At 37.3% G+C, this 25624-nt stretch overlaps 1 protein-coding gene and 1 long non-coding RNA gene across 2 annotated transcripts in view; one reads left to right on the forward strand and one right to left on the reverse strand.

Moving 5' to 3' along the window:
• Window positions 1–471: 471 nt before the first annotated feature.
• On the reverse strand, window positions 472–12200 carry LOC139045246 (uncharacterized). The gene is made up of 4 exons (XR_011503246.1): window positions 12073–12200; window positions 9274–9415; window positions 5545–5618; window positions 472–2741 (listed from the first exon to the last, which is right to left on the reverse strand). It is a non-coding gene; the product is annotated as an uncharacterized lncRNA (long non-coding RNA).
• SCIN (scinderin) overlaps window positions 11397–25624 on the forward strand; it is a 69947-nt gene continuing 55719 nt past the window's right edge. The window contains exons 1-3 of the mRNA XM_014863073.3: window positions 11397–11717; window positions 16760–16914; window positions 21018–21179. Coding sequence (XP_014718559.1) covers window positions 11519–11717; window positions 16760–16914; window positions 21018–21179 — 516 coding nt within the window. The 5' untranslated portion in view covers window positions 11397–11518. The remainder of the gene's footprint in view (window positions 11718–16759; window positions 16915–21017; window positions 21180–25624) is intronic.

Consider the following 25624-nt stretch of genomic DNA (forward strand, 5'->3'; position numbering starts at 1 on the left):
GAGTTATGACTTTCTTTCACAGTTTGGCTATTATGCTTGCTTAGCTTTCTCAAAGAGTAAGGAATAAAATATAAAGGTTCAGAATTAAGAACTGTTTTAAAAATTAAAATCATGTGAGGGCCAGCCCTGATGGCCTAGTGATTAAAGTTCAGCATGCTCTGCTTCAGCGGCCAGGTTTGGTTCCTAGACATGGAACCATACCGCTCATCTGTTAGTGGCCATGCTATGGTGGTGGCTCACGTACAAAAAAAAAAAAAGGGAAGACTGCCAACAGGTGTTAGCTCAGGGTAACTCTTCCTCAGGAAAAAGAAAAATTAACATCATGTGAGAGGATACATTCTCCCTAGGAGGAACATTATAGAGCAGATTATAAACTGAGCTGCCACAAGTCGTCCCAGATTTTAACATTAAATCTTATAATTTTCAACCACTACTTTAAATAATAAAAGTAAATTTCAACAAGAAAAATCACATTGAATATGGTATTTATTTTGTTCAAAATATCACATATGTATATATAGACTAGAAAATATTTAAAGTTGTGTCAGAATATAATTTTTCCTTATACTTTCATATATTTTCCAAATTTTCTTCAATTTATATGCATTACTTTAACAAGTAGAAAAGAAACAATAAATGCTAATAAGTAATGCTAACAAAAATTAAAACCAAGTTAAAATCATTCCTCTGAAAAACAAACTTGTATCACAGATTATCCCTTTAAATTTTGTGTCAAGTGTCCCAATATATATGTTCTAGGAATGAAATTGCATGTTTTCCTAACTAAGCCTGACCTACTGAGTATCTTCATGTCTGATAGACATTTATAGATGGAAAATTAAACTTTATTATTTTCAGAAGAAGGGTTGAGCCAAACCAGAAGTTGAAGAAACTCTCTCAGTTAGATCTTCAGAAAAAAGTTATCTTAAAAGAAAAAGGATTAAAAAAAATCTTCCTATCTATTTAAAATAATGCTGTAAAAGCCTATGATTTCAAGGAAGGGCAAAAATATCTAGAAGAGGAAGCTAAACATGAAACTAGTACCAGCCAAATTGCTTAATCCAGGCCCATGTGATGCTCTGGCTGAATGAAGCAATTTCAGACCAGCCATCAAACCTTAATATTCAAATCAAATTACCGTAGGTGCTGGAGTAAATTACTCGGTTTTCTTTTGTTAGGCCTGAGTCATCTGAATAGCAAGATGGGACTATGGACTGAACAATCATTAAAGTCCCATCCACTTCTCAACTTCTATCTCTGATTTCACATTTATTTAATTATGAGGAAATTGGCTACTCAATATATATAAAGCTATATATTGACAATCACTAACGCAAAAGTATTTCATATGTGGATTAAATATCTAAAAAGCAAAAACAAATCTATAAATTTATTAGAAGACAAAATATGAGAGAATATTTTAAGCTAAGTGTGGGAAGGTCCACTCAAAGAGGAAAAAGTCTGGACAACCATCAACCATCTGGGAGAAAATATTTGAAACACACATATGAGACAAGAAATTAATATTCCTAATATACATAACGATTAAAGACATATAAGGAAAAAACCATACAATAGATACATATATAAATAATATGAACACATAAGTCATAGAACACCTATACACAGACAAAAAAATATAAGGAAATATGCTCGGCTTCATCGTTAGCAGGAAATGCCAATTAAAACCAAAGGCAGGGGCTGGCCCCGTGGCTGAGTGGTTAAGTTCGTGCGCTCCGCTACTGGAGGCCCAGTGTTTCGTTGGTTCGAATCCTGGGCGCGGACATGGCACTGCTCATCAAACCACGCTGAGGCAGTGTCCCACATGCCACAACTAGAAGGACCCACAACGAAGAATATACAACTATGTACCGGGGAGCTTTGGGGAGAAAAAGGAAAAAAATAAAATCTTTAAAAAAAATAAAATAAAAAAATAAAACCAAAGGCAATACAATTTCATACCCATTGGATGTGCAATAATTAAATAGATAGCATTTAGTGCTGGCTAGGATTTGTGGAAATGGATAGTCTTATACAGTTTTTAGAAGTAGAAAATGGGTATGACATGCTTGGAGAATACTTTAGAAGCATCTACCAAATTTTTAAAATACAAATATAATTTGATCCGTTGATTTCACTTCTAGGAATCTATTTTTCAGAAAAAATGGTATTCATATGCAAAGTTATGTACAGAAACCAATAGCTTTAAGTATTATTTGTAAAGCAAAAAGTCTGGAAAGAAAAACTAAAGATACATCAGCATGAGAATAGTACATCAATATAATGTGCTAGAAGACAGCAATTTTTTAATGAAATAAATCTATATGTGTTTATCTGAAAGAGTAGTCCATTGTAAGCAAAAATTACAAGATAAAACCAAAAGGCATACTATTTTGGTGCCTAAATGCATATTTATATGTATGTGTGTGGATATGTGTATTTATATATATCTATACATGCTTTAGTCTGTGTGTTTATAATTATGATGATGATGATAGCTAATATCTACTGGGCCCTTATCTTGTGGTAGGCACTATCCTAAGAGCCTTACATGGGTTGACTGAACTAATCGCCAGAACCATTCTATGAACTGGAAATGAGTATTCTCCCTTTTTAAAGAGACTACAAACAATTTGCCCAAGTCCCACAGTAGTAGTTAGAGCTGGAACTGATTTCAACAGTTGGTCTTCAGAACTTGCATCTCTTAGACTTTTCATTAACATTCTCTGAACAGGTCCAGCCTGAAAGAGGACAGCAGCACACACAGCCTGGTTAGTTTTGTCAAGCTCTCAGGATCCCAAGGATCCTAGATTCTCTTCTCTGAGTCACATGAGCATTTTGCGACTTCTTGTACATTTTTTAAAGGCTGGGACTCCTTTTCTTCTCCAACAATGGGTAGCTAAATTCTGTCTTTGACCTCGCAATTAAGACCTCTATGAAATAAAATGGAGGGTCAGAGAATTTAAAATATTAACATCATATTAGATAAGAAATAGCTTTTAGAGAAAATACTGGCACTTGTATGATGAGAAGCTTTTTACTGGAGCCACAATAACATCGATTTAATTCTGAGGTCAGTGGGAATAGAATCACTAAGAATTGACAGCAGTGAGGAGAAATGCTCTACACTCGCACACAGTTGTACAGTGATGAGCTAGACATGGGCCTCCTCACATTCTTACAGTCAACTGGGAAAATCCCAGCTACAACCTGCTGCTTATATTTCTCTTTGTGAAAGTTTTGAGCAATCAAGTGACTATCCAAAAAGAATAAAATGATGTCATCATTAGGTTTATATGGAGATTATAAAGCACTTCTTCTAGAAAAAAAGAGCAGTGATTTCCAAGACTGATTCAAACCAGATGCAATTTTAAACTCAAAGAAAGTAGTCTTCCAATGAGAAAACTTTGCCTCTTTCAGAGAATTTCAGAACAACTTTCGGAGTCATTCAACTGTGCAGATATACACTCCAGTTTTACTTGGTTCTGTACAAGAAATACGTTTCTAAAGTTCCTTTGCAAAACTATTATTTTGCCAGTCGTATGTATTCATTGCTATATATTTTAAATTAATTGTGAATGCTATCCCAGAGTAAATAATAACTACTGTTTGTTGAGCACATTCTACAAGTGTTCTAGCACATTTTATGTGCAATCTAATTTGACCTTTACAACAATGTGCCTAGGTTTTCATAGATATGTGTTCAGTATTTATTCGTCATCACCATTTTACAGAGGGGGAGACTGAGAAGGTTACTCATTTGTCACAGGCCACACTACTTATAAATGGAGCATGTGGAAATCAAAACCAGGTAGTTTTATTTTTAATGCAAAGTTCACTTTCCTAACTACTATACTCAGTGCCTCTAAGAATTATAAGCATGCAAAGGGCAGGAAACAGCTTTCAAGTGTCTCTTTTATCACTAATTTTATCACTGGAGAACCAATTCTGCTAAACTCTATCTCCTTAACTGCTTAAGAATTTGACTCATTCATTTATCTACAGAATTTGTCACCCACAGAGAAGGATTTTTTTATTCTTCTCTTTAAGTTGAAGAATGCCTTTTCTATGTTTTCTAAGACAACATTAAAAACTTAAAGCAAAGATAAACCACACTTTTTTAATGACTGTAGAGGAACATTCAGTTTTTTCACTGATTGAAACAGAAAGTTAAAATATTCAAACTATTCTCCTTTTATCGAGAACTTTAAACCTTTTCTATGTCAATTTCATCATGAAACTTTTAAACGTCCCTCAACAGATGGGCAGAGCACTTTTCTGTAGGAAAGATTCACTTTTAGTCTCAGAATTCCAAGAGGGAAAGTTGAAGGCTATATAAATTGAAAATCTACCCTGGTCATCCAGATAACAAAAGAAAGTTAACCTTCGGACGACCTTTTGAAAGATGTGATCCTTCTCTAAAAAATGAGCTTAATTTACTTGCTATGACAAGGGAAGGAAGCCAGCTAGTTATATCGTCATATTGGAAAGCCTGCTTGGCAGGGACCTCCAGATTCTTCTCATCAGCCTTTCAACACTCTCCTTCAGATTTTAGTACGCATAATATAAAATGTTTAAATTATCATGAACTTTCAAAATAAATGTTACTAATGCTCAGCTAGTATTTTAATGTTTAATCATTAATCGCTAATCTCCTTTTGGGCAATTGTTCTCATCTCAGTACCATCTTTTGGAAATTGAAAAAAAAACATCTTACTCTTCTTAAGAAAGTTACTTGATTAAAATAGATATGCATTACTTGAGAGTTTAATTTGGAAATTGCTCAATGAGAGGGAAAGCAACATCTGTAGACGGGAGCTGCCCCCCGCAAACTCAGAGAGGAAGAAAACTCACCAATGAGTACCACGTATATGAAAAAGCAGCCACATCTGCCAGTTAGTTTAGAAACGGGATACATGTGTCAGGCCATCCATCAACCCGAATGCAGCTGGCCTTTTGGACTGGCCTCCTGAACTCTTCCAAATGTTTCCAGCCATGCAGCTCTCAGAGCTTTATTCATTTCACAAATAGTTCAGAAGGCAATTATAGCAAAATGATTTTTAAAACCACTCAAAGCCCAGCTGTATTATTTTTTAAGGAAAATTTTTTGTTAATTTTATTAATTTTAATTTAATTATTATTATTATCTTACGCAAAAGTTGGCCTAAGAGAATAGTGAAGCCCTATATGCCTGTCACTCAACATCAACAATTATTATCACTTTGCCAATTTCTTTTCATCCATCCCTCCTCCACTTTCTTTGTGGAGTATTTCAAGGTAAATCCCAGACATTGTGTCGCTTTATTCATAAATATTTTGCTATATCTCTAAGTGAAAACGAGACACTTTTATCTTTTTTGCCTTATTGATAAGGAATATGTATATTGCAATTTTTGTCATTATTTTAAAAATTAAGTATTGCAGTCACATAATGAAGGGCCTAAATGCAAGAGGATAGTAATTAAGACGATCAGTAGGAATATAGCTGAAGGGGAAGAAACATTCTCCTCTGTTTTCCTGCCTTCTCTTACTTTAAATACTCACCAAGCTGTGTTTTTCTTGCTGTTTCCTTGATTCGATAAGTAAATATGTTTCCTGGGTTATTATAAACTTTGAAACTAGAAAAAAAGAAAGGCCAACATAAATGCAACATAAAGCACATTATCTTTAACAATCATTTAAATGTTTTTCTGATGACAGTTTGTAACACAGCAAGATTTCAAGTCATAAAAACAAGTATTTTTCTACACATACTTAAATCAGATGGCAATAAAATAGTAAATTAGTAACCCAGGTTTTACAATTCATGCGAATGCTTCCTGAGTTAAAGATACTTTTTTTGGCACACAAGCTAAAAGAATATACAGGAAATAATGGAACTAGAATCACTATATTCATCTCCAATAATTGTCTTAGTGTTACTCGTTAGGCCCCCAAATTTCTTTAAATCTCTATTTGCATAATCATAAGCCTAAAGCGAGAATTATCATTTTAAATCATAAATCTCCATGAGAACTTGGATCCTCAACGGTTTCTTTTGGTCATAAGCATCTCTAATGTGTAAACTCCTAAAGTGGTGATGATGTCTTCTCTCGATGATTTCACAGGAGTTGGCTATTTCGTAAGTAATAAAAATAAAAATAAAATAAATGATTTTTATATATAATAAAAATATTAACAAGAAAGAGCTGAATCAACCTGCTGTGGTAAGCAGGTTTAAAAAATGTGCATTATTTATCAGAATAGCAGACATTCCAGACCAATAAAACCCTCACCTTAGTATTAAGCCATGACTATTCCTTTATAGTTACAGTATTACGTATAATTTAAAAAGAAGTGATTCGTGAAAGGGAAAGTCCTAGATCCTGACTGGAGCTTTAAAAAAAAATACATAGGGGGCCGGCTTGGTGGCGCAGCGGTTAAGCTTGCACGTTCCGCTTTGGTGGCCCAGGTTCACCAGTTCAGATCCCTGGAGCAGACGTGGCACCACTTGGCAAGCCATGCTGTAGCAGGCATCCCACATATAAACTAGAGGAAGATAGGCATGGATGTTAGCTCAGGGCCAGTCTTTCTCAGCAAAAAGAGGGGGATTGGCACCAGATGTTAGCCCAGGGCTAATCTTCCTCAAAGAAAAAAAAAAATAGATGAATTAAAAAAATTAGTTCTAGTTTGTCTAGTATGGACAAGAAGGATGAAAACACAATTCCCTAGAGTGCACTTTCGCTGTTAATAATCACATAGTTCTGATAAGTACTGGGGCTAAGTGCCCTTGCTGATCATTAACCGAGTTTATTGATTGTGTTCACAGGGCTTTGACATACATTCTCTCTTTTAATCCTCACAACGCTCAAGTCTTCTAACTCCAGGTTCTATGCTTAAACCCTAAAATCATTTAGTAAATCAAACATAAGTTATTACAATTTAGCAGCACTACCAGTAAAAGAAATGTAACTTTAATTACAGTCTCAATTTTCACAATGAAAGGAAAGCAAATAAATAGCACACTCCTCTCCTGGAAAACAGTGCAATTGCTGTCTTTCACATGTACTTAATTTCAATAGTTCTGTGGTCCTGATGCATAAAATAAAATAAGATGCCTCTCAACTCTAAGATCCTGTGACTTGGGAAGCGAAGATCACTTGAAGCCAACTTTTTTTTTTAACCAACTCATTCCAATGAATTGCACAATGAATCAATTACACTATTTAATGCTGTTATTTATTTCAAGGACTAAACTATGCAGCACTTCCCCTTAGGCATTAACATTCTAGAAGAACTCTCGGTAAAAGACATATTTGCCTTGGCTGGTTTACCTGGACTGAGACAGGATTAGTACATTGATTAAAAAAAAATGTAATTTAATCCAAAATCAACTATGCAACCACAACTTTTCAGCATGTACTACCATAAGGTCAGGGAATAAAACAACAAGACACAGTCTCTGAATGAGCCTACAACCTTGTGAGAGAAAACACACGTCAGAGTGTGGTAAGTGCTATCATGTAAGAGCATATGAAGAGCGTTAGGGACATGTGGGAATTTAGTGGAGCCAAGGCAATAATGATGATGAAGACGTGTATCTTTAGTTAAACCTTAAAGAACTGGTAAAAATTCAACAGGCAGATAGTGGAGGAAGGGCGATAACATTAAGGGGAGAAAATAATCTACTTTTAAGAACCTAGGAAATGAGAGAAAGAGAAAAAATAAAGGCATTGAAAGGAAATTGGCACCTGGTTTTAGCGACTTTTGTTGTATAGGAAATGGGCGGTCTGGTCTTAACTAGACTTGGAAACGCTACTCTTATAGGATTGAATTTGGAGAAGTGAATTAACCACTCATCAATCTCAGTTGAGTTTACTGTCACTGAGTGTATGCCAGGCACTATTGCAGGTTTAGATTTATTCATCCATTTAAAACTCATCACAATCCTATGAAGTAATTTCTATCATTATTCTCATTCCACAGATAAGAAAAATAAGACAGTATAATAATGTTAGGTAACTTGTCCAAGCTCAATCAGCTGGAGAGGGCAGCAGCCTGGGTTCAACCTAGGTCAAGCCCATACTGTAAACCAGCTCATTTTGGCTCCACTGCATGCCTCACCTGAAGATGGGAATCAGAGAAATAGCAAGAGAGCAGGCAGCTGGGATGGGTGAGAGAAACATTCTGGGCACCCTAGTTGATTGAATGTGGAGATAAAATGAGAGTGCTGAGTCAGAATTCAAACACATTGCCACTGAAATTAGGAAGAATAGGAGAAGTACGTTTGGAAGGAATGATGAGATTGTTTTGAACACACTGAACTTGACCTTGGCAGATCAAGTAGGTAGCTAGGTCTAACAGGAAGAGGTAAATCTGAGTTTGGAGGCTGCATAGCCAGGACAGAACTAGATGATAGGTGGGAGGTGCTTCCTTCAGGCACAAAATTTAAGAGGGATGGCAAAAATAACAACCATAATCAAAATCAATAATATTTTAATGCAATGCTTTTTTAAATATCAAAATGATATTTAAAAATCATAAAAAATAATCGTAAAAAATGAGCCAAATATCAACATTTTAAGTAAAGGAATATCAGTATCTTTCCTTTGCCTCAGCCTCCAATATGGCCCCATTTAGCGCTATTAACAATTCTGCCTTATTTCAACTTTCGTTTTTATCATGATTTTTTGCATTAATTTTGATTTTTTAAAAATAGTGCCTTAAAATAGTATTGATCTTGATTACTGAGCCTTTTTGGTGCCCTGTAAATTTTGCATCCCAAGCAGGTGCCTCCCTTGTCTTGCCCTAGTCCTGGGCTAAGCAAGAGAAAATTTCCCTTACCTATACTAAAGTTCCTTTTCATTTCTTCACTAAAAGGAAATTATTTCCTTTTATTTTTGTTTCTTCACTAAAAGGAATTCTTTCTCTAAAGGGAAAAGAATGATCACTAAAACTGAAACTGAATGTAAGTGATAACTCTGATTTTTAAATTATCTTAAGTCTAGATCACCTGTTCTCATATTTTTTCCCTAGAGGAAGAGATTTCCATTTCACAGGTAAGAAACCAAGACATACAACAGCTCAGTGACAAAGTTAAAACTAAACTTCTTGGTGCTGCATGGAACACCCTAGATCAGAAGATTCTCTAAGGACAATTTGAAGAAAATGAAAATATAAAGTATACCTATGTGAGAAATCATGGCCAAATAATTTGGATTGAAAGAATAACTGTAAAGATTATGTACTTTTAAATTAGACACAGTGGGCTTGAATTCCTCTTTGTCCACTCACCTGCTGGGTGACCTTTGACAAGTTCCAAAGCCTCAATTTCCTCATGTGTAAAATGAGCCTTATCATGCCTATGTTTCATTGTTTGGGTTAGGAGGCAAAAACGAGAATGTCGTTAAAAATATTTCTTGATCAGGATCTCAACCTGTAACAGATGACACACACAAAATAGGAAAATTCCAGATTCTGTTTAACAGGCTATACTTAGAAGTAGAAGGGTAGAGAAACCAAAAGGGATGGTGCATCTGAGGGGACAGGTGCTGGAACCCCCAAGGAGAGAAAAAGTCACATAGAGTTATTTGTCTTTAAAGGTACAGTGACCTTTGGTGGAGGGAGCCAAGAAATAAACACTGTGATCTCACCTTCCTCTCTCCCTCTGATTCCCAACCAAACCCTAAGCTAGCGGATGGGAAAGCCCAGCTGCTTTAGCTCATGCAGGCGGGCCTGAAGGGAAGACTGCAAGGTGCGGAAGGATGGAGAAGGGCTGAGAGGCTTAACAGCAAGCTCACCACCACATAATAATAGCTCATAGTTAATGAGCACTTTCTACGTAACATTTAATCCAAACAACAGTCTTTTAAGGTGGATACTATTATTTTCCCATTTTATAGATGAGGAACCTGAGGCAAGCGGTAGTTAGGTGACTTGTCAAAAGCCTCAGAACCAGGATGGACACAGGAATTGAATGAAGGTGATCTGTGCCATGCCCCATCATGGCAGAAGAACAATAAATGGTAGTGATTGGTTTCATCATTATCATCACCATCATCAAAATCATTTAATTCCAATCCTTCTAGCAATCATATTTCTAGGAATTTATCTCACAGTGCTAATGCATGTGCATAATAAAGTATGTTAAAAAAACGTTGTTTGCAACACTGTCCTAGCAAAAGATAGACAAAATTTAAATGCCTGTGAACCTGGTCAGATTAAATAAGTTACAGCACACTTATAAGATGGAATACTATGTGGTCAGTAAGAGGAGGCAGCTCTATGAGTACTGTGTGTATGTTACCATGTCTGTTAGAAAATAAAAATTACTATATTACCTATATTCTTGTAGATGAAAGAATATCAAATATCTCTGGAAAAATAAGAAACTGGTAACTTAGTTGCCTCTGGGGAAAGCAACTGAGTGGCAGGTGAAATGGAGATAGATTTTTATTGAACACCTTCTACTTTCAATTTTTTTTACCGTGGTCATGTAATATCTATTTAGAAACATAAATGAATTAAGGAAAAAATCGAATTGTACATCATTAGTGACCTTCCCGGGTCTCTTGTAATTTGGCAGAACAGTGACAAAACTGTACGTGCACAAAAATCAGCTTTCTCACTCTTTACATCGTGAGCGATTTGCTTTTTCAATAACAGTAAAATCTTTTGTCATATCAGCTTCGGTTAAATAAATGCAAAATAAAGAGTAAACTTCCATTTGTATTTTACAGAGCTTTGCCCGTGCTCCAAAAGCGAAAACTTTTAGGGCGAACAATGAGAAAATCAACACTTTGAAACCAGGTAATAGGTAACTCACAAGGGAGGCCAAGCATAACGTCGCAGTCACAAATAGCCCAGCTTGAGAAAACCCCAGGAGGAGGGCTGTTGTTTTTTCAGGAACTTTCTTGGCCAAAGGAGGCAGGTGGCAATGAACTTAACCACAGCTCCTGACCCCCTGGGGACTTACAGAGCTCTGTTCCCCGGGTAGGACTGCCAACCTTCGAAGTTTCCATCCTTTCCAAGAAACCTGACATGCTGTTTTTCATGGCACTTTCAAGCTAGTAAGATTAAGAGAGAAACTGCAGCCATCACGAAGGAAGAGGTGGGCCAATGAAATGACGGCGTTGATGATTAATTAAGAAGATTGTTACCTGGACAGTCAATTTTTAAAAATCGATGCACCAATCACAGATTTTATTGTTAATCTCCTCCATCTGTTGCCACTGGAAATGTTCTTCCTAGGAGGAGGCATTTCCAAGAGTTTCTGTAAGTTCCCTCTATATCTCACGATTTCTGAGATTGCAAGAGCGGCGTAGGAGGTTGTTACTCAGCGCTGCCCTCCGGGAAGCAGCGGATCGCCTCCTCCGGAGCGACTCCTGCCTGGGCCCCTCCCTTTGGGGCCCCGCCCCCCCGCAGGGCGAACCCTATAAAGCCGCGGCGAACAAGGTTCCTCCTGCTGGTCTCCGGTTAGTCTGAGTCCCAGGTCACTAAGGTCCCGCGCCCTCTTCCAGGAGCATCGCGTGCCGGAACTATGTCCCAGGGGCTGTACCACGAGGAGTTCGCCCGCGCCGGCAAGCAGGCGGGGCTGCAGGTCTGGAGGATCGAGAAGCTGGAGCTGGTGCCCGTGCCCGAGAGCCTGTACGGCGACTTCTACGTCGGGGATGCCTACCTGGTGCTGCACACCGCCAAGGCGAGCCGGGGCTTCACCTACCGCCTGCACTTCTGGCTCGGTAAGGCGCGGCTGGCAGCGGCACCGGACGCGCCCAGGTCTCGGAGGGGCGACGCTGCGGGGGCGCTGAGCTCTGCAGTTTGGAGTTGAGGGTGGGAAACCCATCACCCCAGTCGCGTCCCCGCCGGGCAGCCCATTTCGGGCTGCCCACCTTCTCCCTTGGAGTCCGCTCCTGCAGACGCCGGGCGCAGCGAAGTCGGAAGCAGCCCTACCTCACTGGGTTTGACCTTTGTTGTGCCCGGCTCCCGGATTTTGGGGCTGGCTCCTCTAGCCCCTTTCAGCTTGCAGTCTCCAAACCGCACTCCCGCCCAGGGCCGCCTCCCCGCGCACCCTGGCGCTGGCCAAATCCCGCTCACCTTCCAACAAGTTCAGTCCTGGTTTCCTCGTCAGAGAGATGAAGTCAAACAAGTTTGGGGGCATCCGCCCTAGCTGGCTAGAAGCCCTCCCCTTTTTTTCCTAATTAATTTATTTTTACTTTTTGCCCTTGGGCACCACCACCTTGTATTTCTCTGCTAATTGCGGCGATTAATGTTCTGGGCCACTTTATATCAGGATCCCGCCCACACTGTGCTGCTTGCAGCCTTGGCCAATAGGTATCCCTGTTTATTAGGATGCCGGAGACCTTCAATATAAATAAATATCTTTATATGGCATATTTATTTACTTAAATGAGTTGCTTTATTATAATAGTCATTTTAAAAAACTTGTTATTTTTTTACTCGAACAAGGACGCAGTGTGGAAGAAAACGGCTCCTTCAGCAGTAGTAATTATTTTGGGCCGCGCTGGCGCCAGGCTCTCAGGACACTGGGCCTTGTGTGTTCTACTTTTTCCACCTTCTACTTTTACTGGTAAACATCCTGAATGTCCTCCCCACTCTCCTTGTGAGATCCTGTGCCAGTGGGCACACTGTCTAACAACGTGCCCATTATCTGAGCCTTATTGCCGTCTTTTAAAATAGCTTGCCTCCCCTGGACTTGCGTATTTTTATTTTTAGTTTTACTCCTGACCTTATTGAGAAAACACACAAAACCACACACACATACACATTATGAAGTCCCTGAAAGCCATCATTTTTATTCCTAACAATAGGAGATTTTAAGAAACAAAATGGTAGAAAGCGTTGAGAAGTGTTGTTCTCAATGTTAGTGAACATCTGGAGCAGACACTCCAAATGATCAATACAGAGAGAGAGAAAAAGGACTGTTCTCATTACAGCATTAGATATCAAAATTTTATGCTTGCCTGAGGAGGCTGAATCTGAGTTCCAAACGCATTTTGGTTTCCTAGTGTGATGTCGCTATTCCTATTATAATAGATGGCAATCTATTTATATTTTATATCAGAAAACGCTGAAACCTTTATATATAACCATGTTCACCAATGAATGATGCCGGATAGAATAATGTCCTCACCTTGGTTTTTCTTTCCAGAACTTGGATATGGAATGAATAAAAGTGTCTGAAATGCTGCATTTGTCATTTTGGTGAATTAACAGGTGGAAAACTTCCTATCTTGCTGTAGGCATCAGTTGAGTTCGACTTTGTCAGAAGACTGCAAGAGGGCTTTGAACACAATTTTTTAATTCTGTATGTTCTTTCTTATCCAAATAAGTTCTTTAAGTACTGTCTTTTGTAGGGTTTACAGATTCATGTTAACTCTTAATTATTCATTTAGTGCTCACCAATTCCAAAAAATGTAATAGCATTTTCATAAAAGGTAATAGCATTATACTGTTATAATTATACTTTAGTATACTGTAGTATACTAAACTATACTATAGTTTTACAAAATGTTACCATTGAGGGAAACTTGCTCTATTGATTTATGTCTGTCCTCCCACCAATGCTACACTGTCCTGGTGACTGTAGCTATATAGTAAACCTTAACATCAGACAGAGTTATACCTCCTATCTTATTTTTCTTGGTCAAGATTATTTTAGCTATTCTAGTGCCTGTGCTTTTTTATATACATTTCATAGTAAATTTGTATAATCTATAGTAAACCTTGCTGTGATGTTGACCGAAATAGCATTATGCTGATAGATCAGTTTGGGAAAAATTGACAGCTGTGTTATATTGAGTCCTACAATCCATGAACACTCTGTCTTTATGTTTATTGTGGTCTTTGATTCTTTCATCACCATTTTGTGATTTTTGGCGTATAAATCAGCATAGTACATAGCATATAAATATCTGTTTTGTTAAATATATACTTGAGTATTTCAGTTTCTTTGGAGTGATTGTAAATGGTATTGTGCTTTAAATTTCAATTTCTGCATGTTCATTGTTTCCTTATAAAAATGAGACTGCTTTTTGTTATTGATTAATCTTTATCCTGCTATCTTGTTGAATGCAGTTATTCTGGGAATTTTTTTGTAGATTCCTTAGGATTTTCTATGTAGACAATCCTGTCATCTCTATATAGAGACATTTTTATTTCTTGCTTTCTCATCTCTATGTTTCTTTTCTTTTTTTTTTTGGTGAGGGAGATTGGCCCTGAGCTGTTGCCAATCTTCCTCTTTTTTTTCCCAAGGCCCCAGTACATAGTTGTATATCCTAGCTGTAAGTTTTTTTTTCTTATCTTATTGTAATAGTTAGAACTTCTATGTTACGTTGAGCAAGTGTAGTGAGAGTGGACATCCTTGCCTTGTTCCTGATCTTAGGGGAAGAGTGTTCAGTCTTTCACCGTCAAGAATTATGTTAGCAGGCCAGCCCAGTGGTACAGCAGTTAGGTTTGCACATTCTACTTCAGCGGCCTTGGGTTTGCCAGTTTGGATCCTGGGTGAAGACCTGTGCACCACTTGTCAAGCCATGCTGTAGCAGGCATCCCACATATAAAGCAGAGGAAGATGGGCATGGATGTTAGCTCAGGGTCAGTCTTCCTCAGCAAAAAGAGGAGGATTGGCAGCAGATGTTAGCTCAAGGCTAATCTCCAAAAAAAAAAAAAAGGAATTATGTTAGCTGTACGTTTTTATAGATGTTATTTATCAAGTTGAAGATGTTCACCTGTATTCCTAACTTGGGAAAAGTTTTTATCATGAATGGATGTTCGATTAGCCTAGTTATTAAACCTCTTTTTTAATCTACGTTTTATGTGTAAAATCATTACATCCACAAAACAATTTCAGGAAGATTATAGCATATATACAAATATAATATACTTACAAATATAGCATAATATAAAATAACAACAAAAAAACAATATAACATGAAAGACTGGTAAAATTGGCATTGGGAAAATAAATGAAGTCGTAAGCAGGATTCATACAGAAAATTCATAAGTTTCTGAACACTTGCTAGAATTTCATCATGATACAACTGAATTCGATTCTAGTTTTCGCATTCAAAGGCTGGTATTGGCTTCATTAAGACTTTTCAACCTCTTTAGAGCGAAGACTGATTTATTCGTGCTGATAGTCCCTGGCCTAGCAAAGTACATAAGCATCAACAAATGGTGGCATAGTTTAATTAACTTACTTCCAGTTCGTTCGTTAATTGCATGCCTGTCCATTTCTGTGTACCTAAAGGGATTCAGGTTTCAACTTGTACTCAAGTAAAAATGTTTATGTCAAATACATCATCCTTAAGACTTTGATATTAACCTTGACTTAAGTTTCCCTCTTAAAGCATCTCTATGCAAATCCACGTCTGTGCCTCTATTAGTATTCTCATTTATGGATGGGAAAGTGGGCAGAAGAATGACACCAGAGTCCTTTCGGACTGCAAAATCGCATGTGTTTTTTTTATATGTGTTAAATAATTTCCTTTGACGACGACGAGTTCGCAAAATTGATACCGTGTCAAATACTCTTCTCGCTACTGATTTTTTTCCTGAGAAGATACCTGCTACACAGATTTCCTTTAACAGTAAGGGAGGAATTGTGAAATCTAATTCTTTCTTTAATAGAACCGACTGATTTCCTTTCTTCAACTTTGGTGAACACTCTCCTTTGGGGTTTCAGGTGAACTATAGTATTGTTATAGCGTCTAGACTGTTATGTATCAGGTATCCATGGAGGCAAATAACATACCCCGATCACCACAAAATCTTACTGCTAATGAGAGTCTGAGTATAAAATAATATCTACTAGTATTGTAACTTCTAAGAGCCTGTGCTTCAGAGTGACAGAAGCTTGCCTCTGGGTCACGTTGCATGTAAGGTCGACTTTATGACCCTGGGGAAGTTACTCACCCTCTCTAAGCCTCCATTTCTTCTGTTGTAATCTGGTAGAAAATAGTTTCTGCTGCATGGAGTTACTTAAAGATTAAATGAGTTCATCCATGTAAAACATTAGCACAGTGTCTGGCCCACAGCCAGTGTACTATAAATGTATAAATGTTAGCTATTATTATTTCTAGAGTGACTTATGATTTTTACACAGCTCAGATGTACTAAGGGTTTTGAAGTGTCTTTTACTAAATTTGAGTTCCCTTCAGCACTGTCCTGGCTCTGATCACTGTGTACGTTGAAATGCTGGTTCTTAAGAATTGGTGTTTCAACCTCAGTGAGGTTGCCTGCGTGTGATCTGGATTAGAATTGTGAAAATTAAATGGGTTGTGTGTTAAATTGCTGAGATAATACTATGTATATTAATGTTCAGTAGATGTTAGCATATTAGTTCCTTTATTGTCCCTTTTCCTTCAGAAAATACTATCTTATACCAATAGGATAATGAAGTGGGGACACTGGGACTCAAAAACAGGGGTAAGGTCAGGTTACATTCCTTTTTCCACTCTAAAAACCACCCGCTTTCCTGAAGTTGTTTAGCAATGGCCTGTGACATTCATCTTCCTTACAAATATTAACATATTGACATATTGGAAACCTAAAGATTGATGCCGGTAAAGGCTAAGACGATTGCAGAATGTTTTCATAGCCTGATCTTGTTGACTGTACCAAGTGAATTTGAATCGTATTGGAATGTGTTGTTCTATCTTCCTGAGCATGTTCAAAGAAAATTTCTGAGTTTTTTCCTATCAGAAATTCTGCCTTAATTTTTTTCCTTGCTTGATAAATGAAGTGCCGTCGTTTGCTATTTCAGGAAAGGAGTGTACTCAGGATGAAAGTACAGCAGCTGCCATCTTCGCTGTTCAGATGGATGACTATTTGGGTGGCAAGCCAGTGCAGAATAGAGAACTTCAAGGCTATGAATCTACTGATTTTGTTGGCTATTTCAAAGGAGGTCTGAAGTACAAGGTAAGCGGCTCTCAAACTGTTGTTGTTATGACTGCCTTTCTCTTCTTATCCATCCACACTTCACGTCTTCATAAAATGGAAGTTCATTGGGGGCAGGATCTTTTGTTTTGTTTTGTTTTTGTTTTAATCTGTGTTGTTCACTGATAGATCCCCAGGACCTACTGGACACAGTAGGCACTCAATAAATGTTTGTGGAATATGTTCTGTAATATATGAAATATTCTGACTTGATTTCATTTAATAGGTTAATTTTTAATAAAGTTAAGAGCTTTCAGTTATATCGTCACAAGAAAGCCCTTTAAATTTTGTAAAGTTACTTCAGTAATTAAATATTGATTAGTTGGGTATTAACAGTTTTCATTTTTGCCATTCTAGAGAATCTTCTGGATTTGCTGCAAATAACCCATGATTTTGGAATATCAATTGTTCTGGAATATCTTAATACAGTATTTATAATAATTATAACTTTAGTTAATGCAAAGAACTATACATCCATTTCTAAAATAGTGTGGTTTGACCTTGGAAATGTTACAGATGAAACCACTGAGTTGAACATAGGTGTGGTTCAGCCTCACAAGCTCAAATGCACATACAGTGGCACAAACACATTTACACACAGTTGGTGTAAATTTCTGTGTGTCTTGGCTTGAAACGCTAATCACCAGATGGCTTTTCTTCTGAAAACAAAAACAAACAAACAAACAAAGTTAAATAGTCTGTCCTTTAAAAGCAACCTTCAGTAAAGGATAGCTTTTCTGGAAATCTCCCAGTGACCCTTGCAGACTGGCCATCCTTCACCATCCTCCCTACCCCCAGGAGTGTTCAGCTGAACTGTAAGGAGTACTCTCCCTAGACAGACATTCCAGAAACAATCCTTTGCAAAATCAAATGTGCTCCAATGGTGTTCTGCAGACCCCACCGTCGCCGACTCAGGCACGTTAGCCTAGTGGAAACCTAAAACTTCAGAGCTAAACCAGAACTCTAAATGTATCCCAAATTTGCCTGGATGCCAGGGTTTATTTCTGCTTGTACCTGATCAGAGCCTTAGGTGACTATTTTGTGATGCCATTGAGATTAGGACAAAACACTTAGAAATTCTCTTCTCTCTCTTGAAATCATTTTTTCACTTTAGACTATGAACCACCCTAAATATGAAACTATTACCTCTCATTTTATTTAATTCCTATAGTTTCATTTTCTTTGATACACCTGAGTTCCTACAGTTTATGTCAAATGATCTTGAAACTTCCTTTATGTCAGTGAGCGCAACTTTTTGATAATAAGCTGGGTTTTTTGTTACTAAAAGCACGTACTGTGCCATCATCCTGGTTATCAACTGATTTCTGCCACATATGATATGTTTGCCTCAGGGCAAGTACATAAGCTGTTTGTGCTCAGTTTCCTCAAATATGCAGTGGGTATAACAACAGCTTCCTTGTATAGGTGTTGCAAGGAATAAGGATTAAATTAAATAATAAAATACCTATATAGTACATAGGCAATCAGTAGGGACTTATGTTGGTAATATTAATCCTTCTGGCTATTAGCAGGACTTCTGAAATCAAACTTCCAGATATATACTTAAAAGTGGACATGATAAAAGTGATTTGACAGTTATCTTCTAATTATCAACGTTAAAACCACTATAAATCACCATTTTTTAGAAAGAGGATGTTTGCAAATGGAAGTCAAATTTATCAGCAAAAACATCAGTTCACTATCTTATCATTAGTGACACTGAGCAGATGACAAGGTGTGCTGTTGCCACAATATTTGATAGGAAATTTGGATTCAAAGATAATTTACTACCCAGAATAGCAAAGACTACATATTATGTTTTACTTAATTTCATGCTTATAGGAATATGCTAAGCAGTTCATGTATATTATCTCATTTAATCCAAACAACAGCCCTGTGGTGCACTTTCTATCATTATCACCCTATTAAGGTCAGTAAGCTGAAGCTTCAAGAGACTGTGCAACTTGTCAAGGTCTAATAGCTGGTAGGTGACTGGGTGACCATCTGCCTCCAGTGCCTAAGATGATAACCATTATACTATGATGCTCTCAACCTACATAAATGGTTCAAATGTCAGGATGAATTTTTTATTTAAGATTACTCAGTGAAACAGGATATTGTGTCTATTTGGAATGGGCAAAACTTGGGAAAGCCTTGCCCTTACTCAGTCAGCAACAACCATGGTTAGTTGCCATACGTAATGTAAAGATTCAACATTAAGACCATCTTCCTATTTCTTTTAACTGACTTCAGATTTTTTTCTAAGGTTTTATAGGGAATTGGGAAGGGGTTATAGAGGACTCTTACTTACCATTACTTCCTTATAATAAATCTTCCTCATAATAAATCTCTGGCTAATCACACCTTTCCCAAGCTCAACAAGACCCAACCCTCAGCCATGATTGTACACAGCAATGATCAGACATCTTTGGCCAGCAAAACTGTATTTATGGTGCCACTGATTTAGTGGCTCATTTGCCTTGTTTTCATTCTGTGGAAAAGGTAGAAAGAGACAGGGAACTACTAGGGTCAGTTCAAACAGTATTCACAGAAGAACTGCTTACTGTCTCATACAGACATATATGAAAGTTGAAATTTTTCTTGTGTACCTTATTATATAATGTAGATGGAATTGATTTTTTAAATACTGTTAAATGTTCACAAACTGTGTAGTTTATAATTTCATATGAAGTGGACCTAATGTTATATATGTATCTTCAGTCTAAGTCTGCTCAATATTTTATAACACTTTTTCAGATGACAGTGTTTTTATACTATTTTTTATTAGATTACAATGTACTTCTTATTAAAAAAATAATTGAAATGGCCAAGAGTGGTAGTATGTAGATGAAAACTTCAGTTTATTTTTACTGTATAATGCTTAGTTTGTTCAGTTAAGAAGTATGGCAACCTTTGTAAAGTTATGGTCTGGGAAATTATTACATATTTCTTAAAATTTGTGGTTATAGTTGTCCTGAAGTCAACAGTTAGCTTATATTAACGAAACCTTCCTATTCATGAGGGCCTTTCCTGGAGAATTGGGGAAATTCAAAGTCAATGGAAATTTAAAGAAGGTGTTAATGATTGCATACGCAGCTTAACTTCTCTTTCTCTGGATTTACTGTGTATGTTTATATAATAGAATTGAAATGTTGGATTATTTATAGCTTTCTTATACTGTTAATTTTTCATACTATATTATCATGGGAGGCCTTTGATCAGTAAATGACAGAGATTCGTTTACACTGCACCTTTAGCATGCACATTACCTGATAATTGTAGAATAAATAAAGATTATTGTTCCAAGATGTAATTAGAAAAAAATGAAAAGGTACATGCTGATTTCAAATAATACAAGAAGATGTACTTGATACAGTAAATATCTTTTCCTCTGCATTTTTTAATTCAATGTAGTTTTATTTTGTTTTGTTTTCGTTGGGGATATGCAGCCAAGATGCCTCTCTCCTAATTTAGAGTATAAATATTTAGGCCTGGCATATTTAGTAAACTCTTTTCACCAAAACATAAGTAAATAAGACAGGTGATTTTTAATGTAAAAACAAGTACCATAAACAGGAGCAGCCCATACCTGGCCAGCGCTCGACTCCCCTTCTCCGCCCTAATGCTGTGACAGTGGGAATTTGGGGGCATCTTATTCCCTGGGTGCTCCTCATCTGTGCTTGTTATCTCTGCCTCCCCTTCATCTTCCCTAAAAGCCTTTTCTGCCTTCTCGCTCACTGACTTGAGAAGCATTGCTTCCCAAAAGACAAGAGCTATGGCTGCTTCTTTTTGTTTATGTAGTAGGTTTTAGGTTTTAGACGTTTGCAATATTCAATTGAATGGTTAATACAGGAAGACCAAAGAGCCTTAAAAAAAAAAAAAAAAAAAAAAAAGCGCAACCAAACATGTTGATTTGCCAAGGAATTCTCTCTGCATATTTAACTTTTCACGTGCACTTAGGTGGCTGTTTTATCTTGGCCTGCCAGGCAGTGTTGGCACAAACATCTGTGGTTTTATACTTTGCTCTGTCTACTTGGAAGCTTCATCCACTTTGATTTGTTTCCTGTTTTCCTCGCACCCATCAGGCTGGAGGTGTGGCATCTGGACTAAATCACGTTCTCACCAATGACCTGACCGCCGAGAGGCTCCTGCATGTGAAGGGTCGCAGAGTGGTCAGGGCCACGGAAGTTCCCCTTACCTGGGACAGTTTCAACAAGGGCGACTGCTTCATCATTGACCTTGGCACTGTAAGTTTGATATACACAGGTAGACGTCTAAAGGAAAGTGATTGTCTTCAGGTCAAATCAAGCGTACGTGTCGTGGAAGGTAATCACTTTGTCTGCACACTAGAAATAAATCTTGTTTATGTGAGATGCAATTATATCATATGAGTAATTGGCAAGTATTTAAATGCCACATAAAGTAGGACTTCAAAGTTTTTCTTTTCTTTGATAGGTTTAGAATGGAGTAGTGATTTAGTTCTTCCTACCATAGAACAGAAATTGAATAATTTTTAATGTTTTCCCTTCTCTCTGAACAGAGCTTCCTCTAATTATTTTTGTCCCTAATTGTGTGTGGGAAAACACTTTGCTTAAGGGGGAAATTGATTCCCTCAGAAAGCAAAGGTTCTAGAATTTAAAATGGACATAGGATGAATCTAAACAGCCTGCCTGAAGAGTTTTTGGGAAATATTTTAACAGATATTAATATGTCCCTTACACAGACACACATACATCATACTACTTCACACATTTTAGTTCTCTTAGAATTATTAGAGAAAAAGGCACAAGTACAAATATCAAGTATCATCTTAATGGGATGATCAATATCTGACATGTTTTTTTCCAGGAAAAGAGGCCCCTCTAAGGTCAGGTATACTTCATGATTATTATCATGACAAAGAAGTATGATCGCAAAGTTTTGTGCTAGACTCAAGGAGGTAGGATTTAAGTTGTGTCTTTAAAACTTTGTAAGGTTTTAAAAGCAGAAATAAAGGGTATTCCCTGCCATTGAAAACCTACGTGCAAAGGCGAAGAAGGCAGGAAAGCACAGAGCGCGTTTATGATGTCCTTCTCCTCATGATCATCATTCTCATCACACCACATACATCAGCATTCTAGTCGTCATCCCTAATGTTGCTGGGCCAAGCATTGTACGGGCACTTGCTCTGACCTTTATTGCTTTGATTAGCTTGAGGCTTTGGCTGGCTATGGAACTTGCTCAAGGTTGTACAGCCAGTAAATGATGGAGCCAGAGGTAGACCCTACGCACGTCTGATTCCCAACTAAGCATTTTGTTTTGCTGCCTCTCCTTGAGCAGTATTTTGGGGAAAAGCATGAGACAGAAGCTAAAAGACTTTATTCCACATGCAGAGAGGAGGGACACTAAGGATTTTGAAAACGGAGCTACACAGTCAAAGTTCTGTTCAAGCAATATCAGTTTGGTAACAGCACAGATATGAAATGTACTAAGGTTATAAATGATTGGGAAAGGACCCCAAGCTGTAAACTTCATTTATAAGTTCCTCTAAGTTAGGGTACACTTAGAATTTTATTACCGTTAATGTATAATCCAACTGTCTTGGATCACACCAGCCTGTGTGCACAGTTGAGATCATAATGTTAATGCCCAAAGTACAATTCTCAGTATCACACGTAGACATTTCCACGCAAAATGGCAGTACTCTTGCCCTGAATCTCACGAAGAATTTCATGGAAAAGTCCTTTTCAACTTTAATTGCTAACCCGTTCACCTGACCAGGCTCAAGTCCGGACCCTCAGGTCCAGGCAGAAAACAAATAGTATTCCAGCTGTCCGCTCCCCTGCAGCCACAGCCATAACTTCTATGAGTAGATACCCCTTGAATCATCACGCCTCACAGTTCTAAAAACCATTAGAGCGTTCAGAGCCCCTCACAGCCCGTGCACAGTAATTAATTGCCTATCTCAACTTTCATCTCAACCGCTTATGTTTTTAGCCCTTTGTCCCTTTATCGAGTATTTTTACATATAAGATAGTATTTTTCATAGAGAAGGGGGACCTCAGTTTTCATCCAAGTTTACTGTAATTTCAGATCCTTATCTATAAAGTCAGGTATCTGATTAGATGATCTCTAGGATCCTAAACAAGAGAGACACTTCCCATTGATAATGTCATTCCTCACTGCCATTACTTGAAAATATTTCTTTTCTAAAAAAAAAAACTTTTTAAAGAGAGAAGACACAGATGACCAACTCAGGTTGACATAGTTTTTTCCTTCAGCACTTTAGAGATGTGTTCTCTACACCAGTTTCTGATAAGAAGTCAGCTCTCATTCTTATCATGATAATCCTGTATGTAATTTGTCAGTTTTCTCTGGCAGCTTTAATGCTTTCCTCTTTTTTTCCAGCTTTAATGAGATATAATTGACACGTTAACGTTGTGTAAGTTTAAGATGTACAGCGTGTTGATTTGTTACATTTATATATTGCAAAATCATCGCCACCATAGCAATAGTTAACACTTCCATCCAGTCACATAATTACCATTCTTTTCTTTGTGTTTGGTGAGAACATTAAGATTTACTCTCTTAGCATCTTCCAAGTATGTAATACAGTGTTATTAGCTATAGTCACCATGCTATGCATTAGATACTCAGAACTTGTTAATCTTACAACAAATTTGTATCCTTTGACCAGTATCTCTCCATGCCCACACCTCCCCAGCTCCTGGTCACCAACACTCTCTGCTTCTCTGAGTTCAGCCTTTTTAGATTTCACATGTAAGACATAGACGGTATTTGTCTTTTTAATTTTACTTTATTTTAAAATTATTTTATTGAAATCATAAAGGTTTATAACATTGTGTAAAAAAAAGATTTTTTATATGTAGTATAATTGCTCCACCAATGCAATAATCTCTTTAATTATCATGAATAGTGTCAATTCAGCTTTCCAACTATCTGCTCTTTGATCTTGAGCACGTTATTAACCTTTCTAAACGTTAACTTCCTTTTTTTTTTTTTCATCTTGCCTCTGGTTTCTGATGACACTGCTAACCTTAGCTGGCTATGATTCACTCTCGTCTGACACACAGTCACATCTGTAAAGGGCAGTTATCATCCCAGTTTCACAAGAGGCAAAAAAAGCCTTAGAAGGTGGGAGCAAGTCACTTGCATTAATACAGCTTGAGTGGTGACCTGGGACAAGACCTGGGTTTTTCTATTCCTAGTTCACATCCTTTTCTCTGCATTAAGCAAACTTGGTAGTATATAAGATGATATGGCCCTATAACAGAATATCTTGCAACAGTTTCAGAATCTGCTGAATTCGGAATTATGTCTCATCTGGCTTAGTATCTGATTAAAGTAGTAGTATTAATGAAATCATTTGTTATTTTATTGAACAAGTATTGAGTTTCCACAATGGCTTGATAGTTGGGTGCTGTGGTAGCCAGATTTTAGTTCTAGTAACATATGCTCTTTTCCCATAGGTAATGTCTGCCTGTGGGAGTATAACCCACAAATCCAGGCTCATATACTAGGGACAGAGTCTCTACTATAAAGTTCAAGGACATTTATCTGTTTAATAGTAAATTATCTTTATTTTCTATAGTTAATTATCTTTAATAACGTTCAAGTTCTCACCCGCTCTCAGGCTTGGTTAGAGACATGTGCAATGATGTGTTGCAGAGGACTTGAGTTTATCTCTTATGTTGTGGAGATTACCTACACCCCAAAAGCATATCCTAGTAGGAATCAAGCACTAGATCCCTAAGGACACGAACAAATACCCACGTGATCTGTGTTTATGCCACTAACCTTTAACCTGTTGGTATGTTGCCAAAGCTTCTAAATGGTGATAAGATCTTGCAGTTACCTTGGGGACTTTATTTTGGGGGCATGTCATAGTAAACTAAGAAGGCATGAGGCCAAAATTTTCTCTGCCATAATATTTTAATAGCAGTTATTGAGTTAATTATTTCATGACCACCTTCTACATTGGAGGACGCAAAAGGAAGTCACTGCAGTTTCTTCAAGTTTTATTACCCGGGTATGAAAAAGGTAGATTAGACATCTAAAGCTGTCACCCAACTAAAGCCAGCTGGCCAACACTGAGGTTATGAGTAAAACCCAAATCCCAGATCTTGATTGTGTTTGAGGGAAGTCAACTTTTGGTAAACAATCACTATTATGAATATGATATGCCATATACCTTAGAAACGTTTGCCGATAGGATTTTAGACTACAGTAAATATTCCCTAGATGTGACAGTGTCATCCCTTCAAGCTAAAGCATGAGATTATAAAATTATGCATTTAATCACTTGGAAAGTTAAAATCATCAACATTTTAGAGGATGATTTCAATAAGTTGTCTTACGTGTAGTGTATTTTCAGAAAATAATATGGAACATGGCTAGATCTCAGCAATTTGCAATTTACTGAATCTTTGGAAAAATGCCTTGGACTATATTTTAATGTTGGTGAATTTATAAATCATTGTTTTCCCACTATATTTAAAGATAGGAGGTATTTGTAGAAATTAACTAGTAAAATCACATCTAAATATATTGCAACAAAGCATCAGTAACTACCGAATGTGAATGGTAATGAACAGAGCCCGTATTCTCAAAGTTGGGGATCCGGAGTTAACTCTGTTAGAAATACGCATCAGAGCCGGCCACTAGTGGAGAATTAGGTTTCACAGGATTAGGA

This window comes from Equus asinus, chromosome 1 (genome assembly GCF_041296235.1).
Source record: "Equus asinus isolate D_3611 breed Donkey chromosome 1, EquAss-T2T_v2, whole genome shotgun sequence".
Classification (NCBI taxonomy): Eukaryota; Metazoa; Chordata; class Mammalia; order Perissodactyla; family Equidae; genus Equus; species Equus asinus.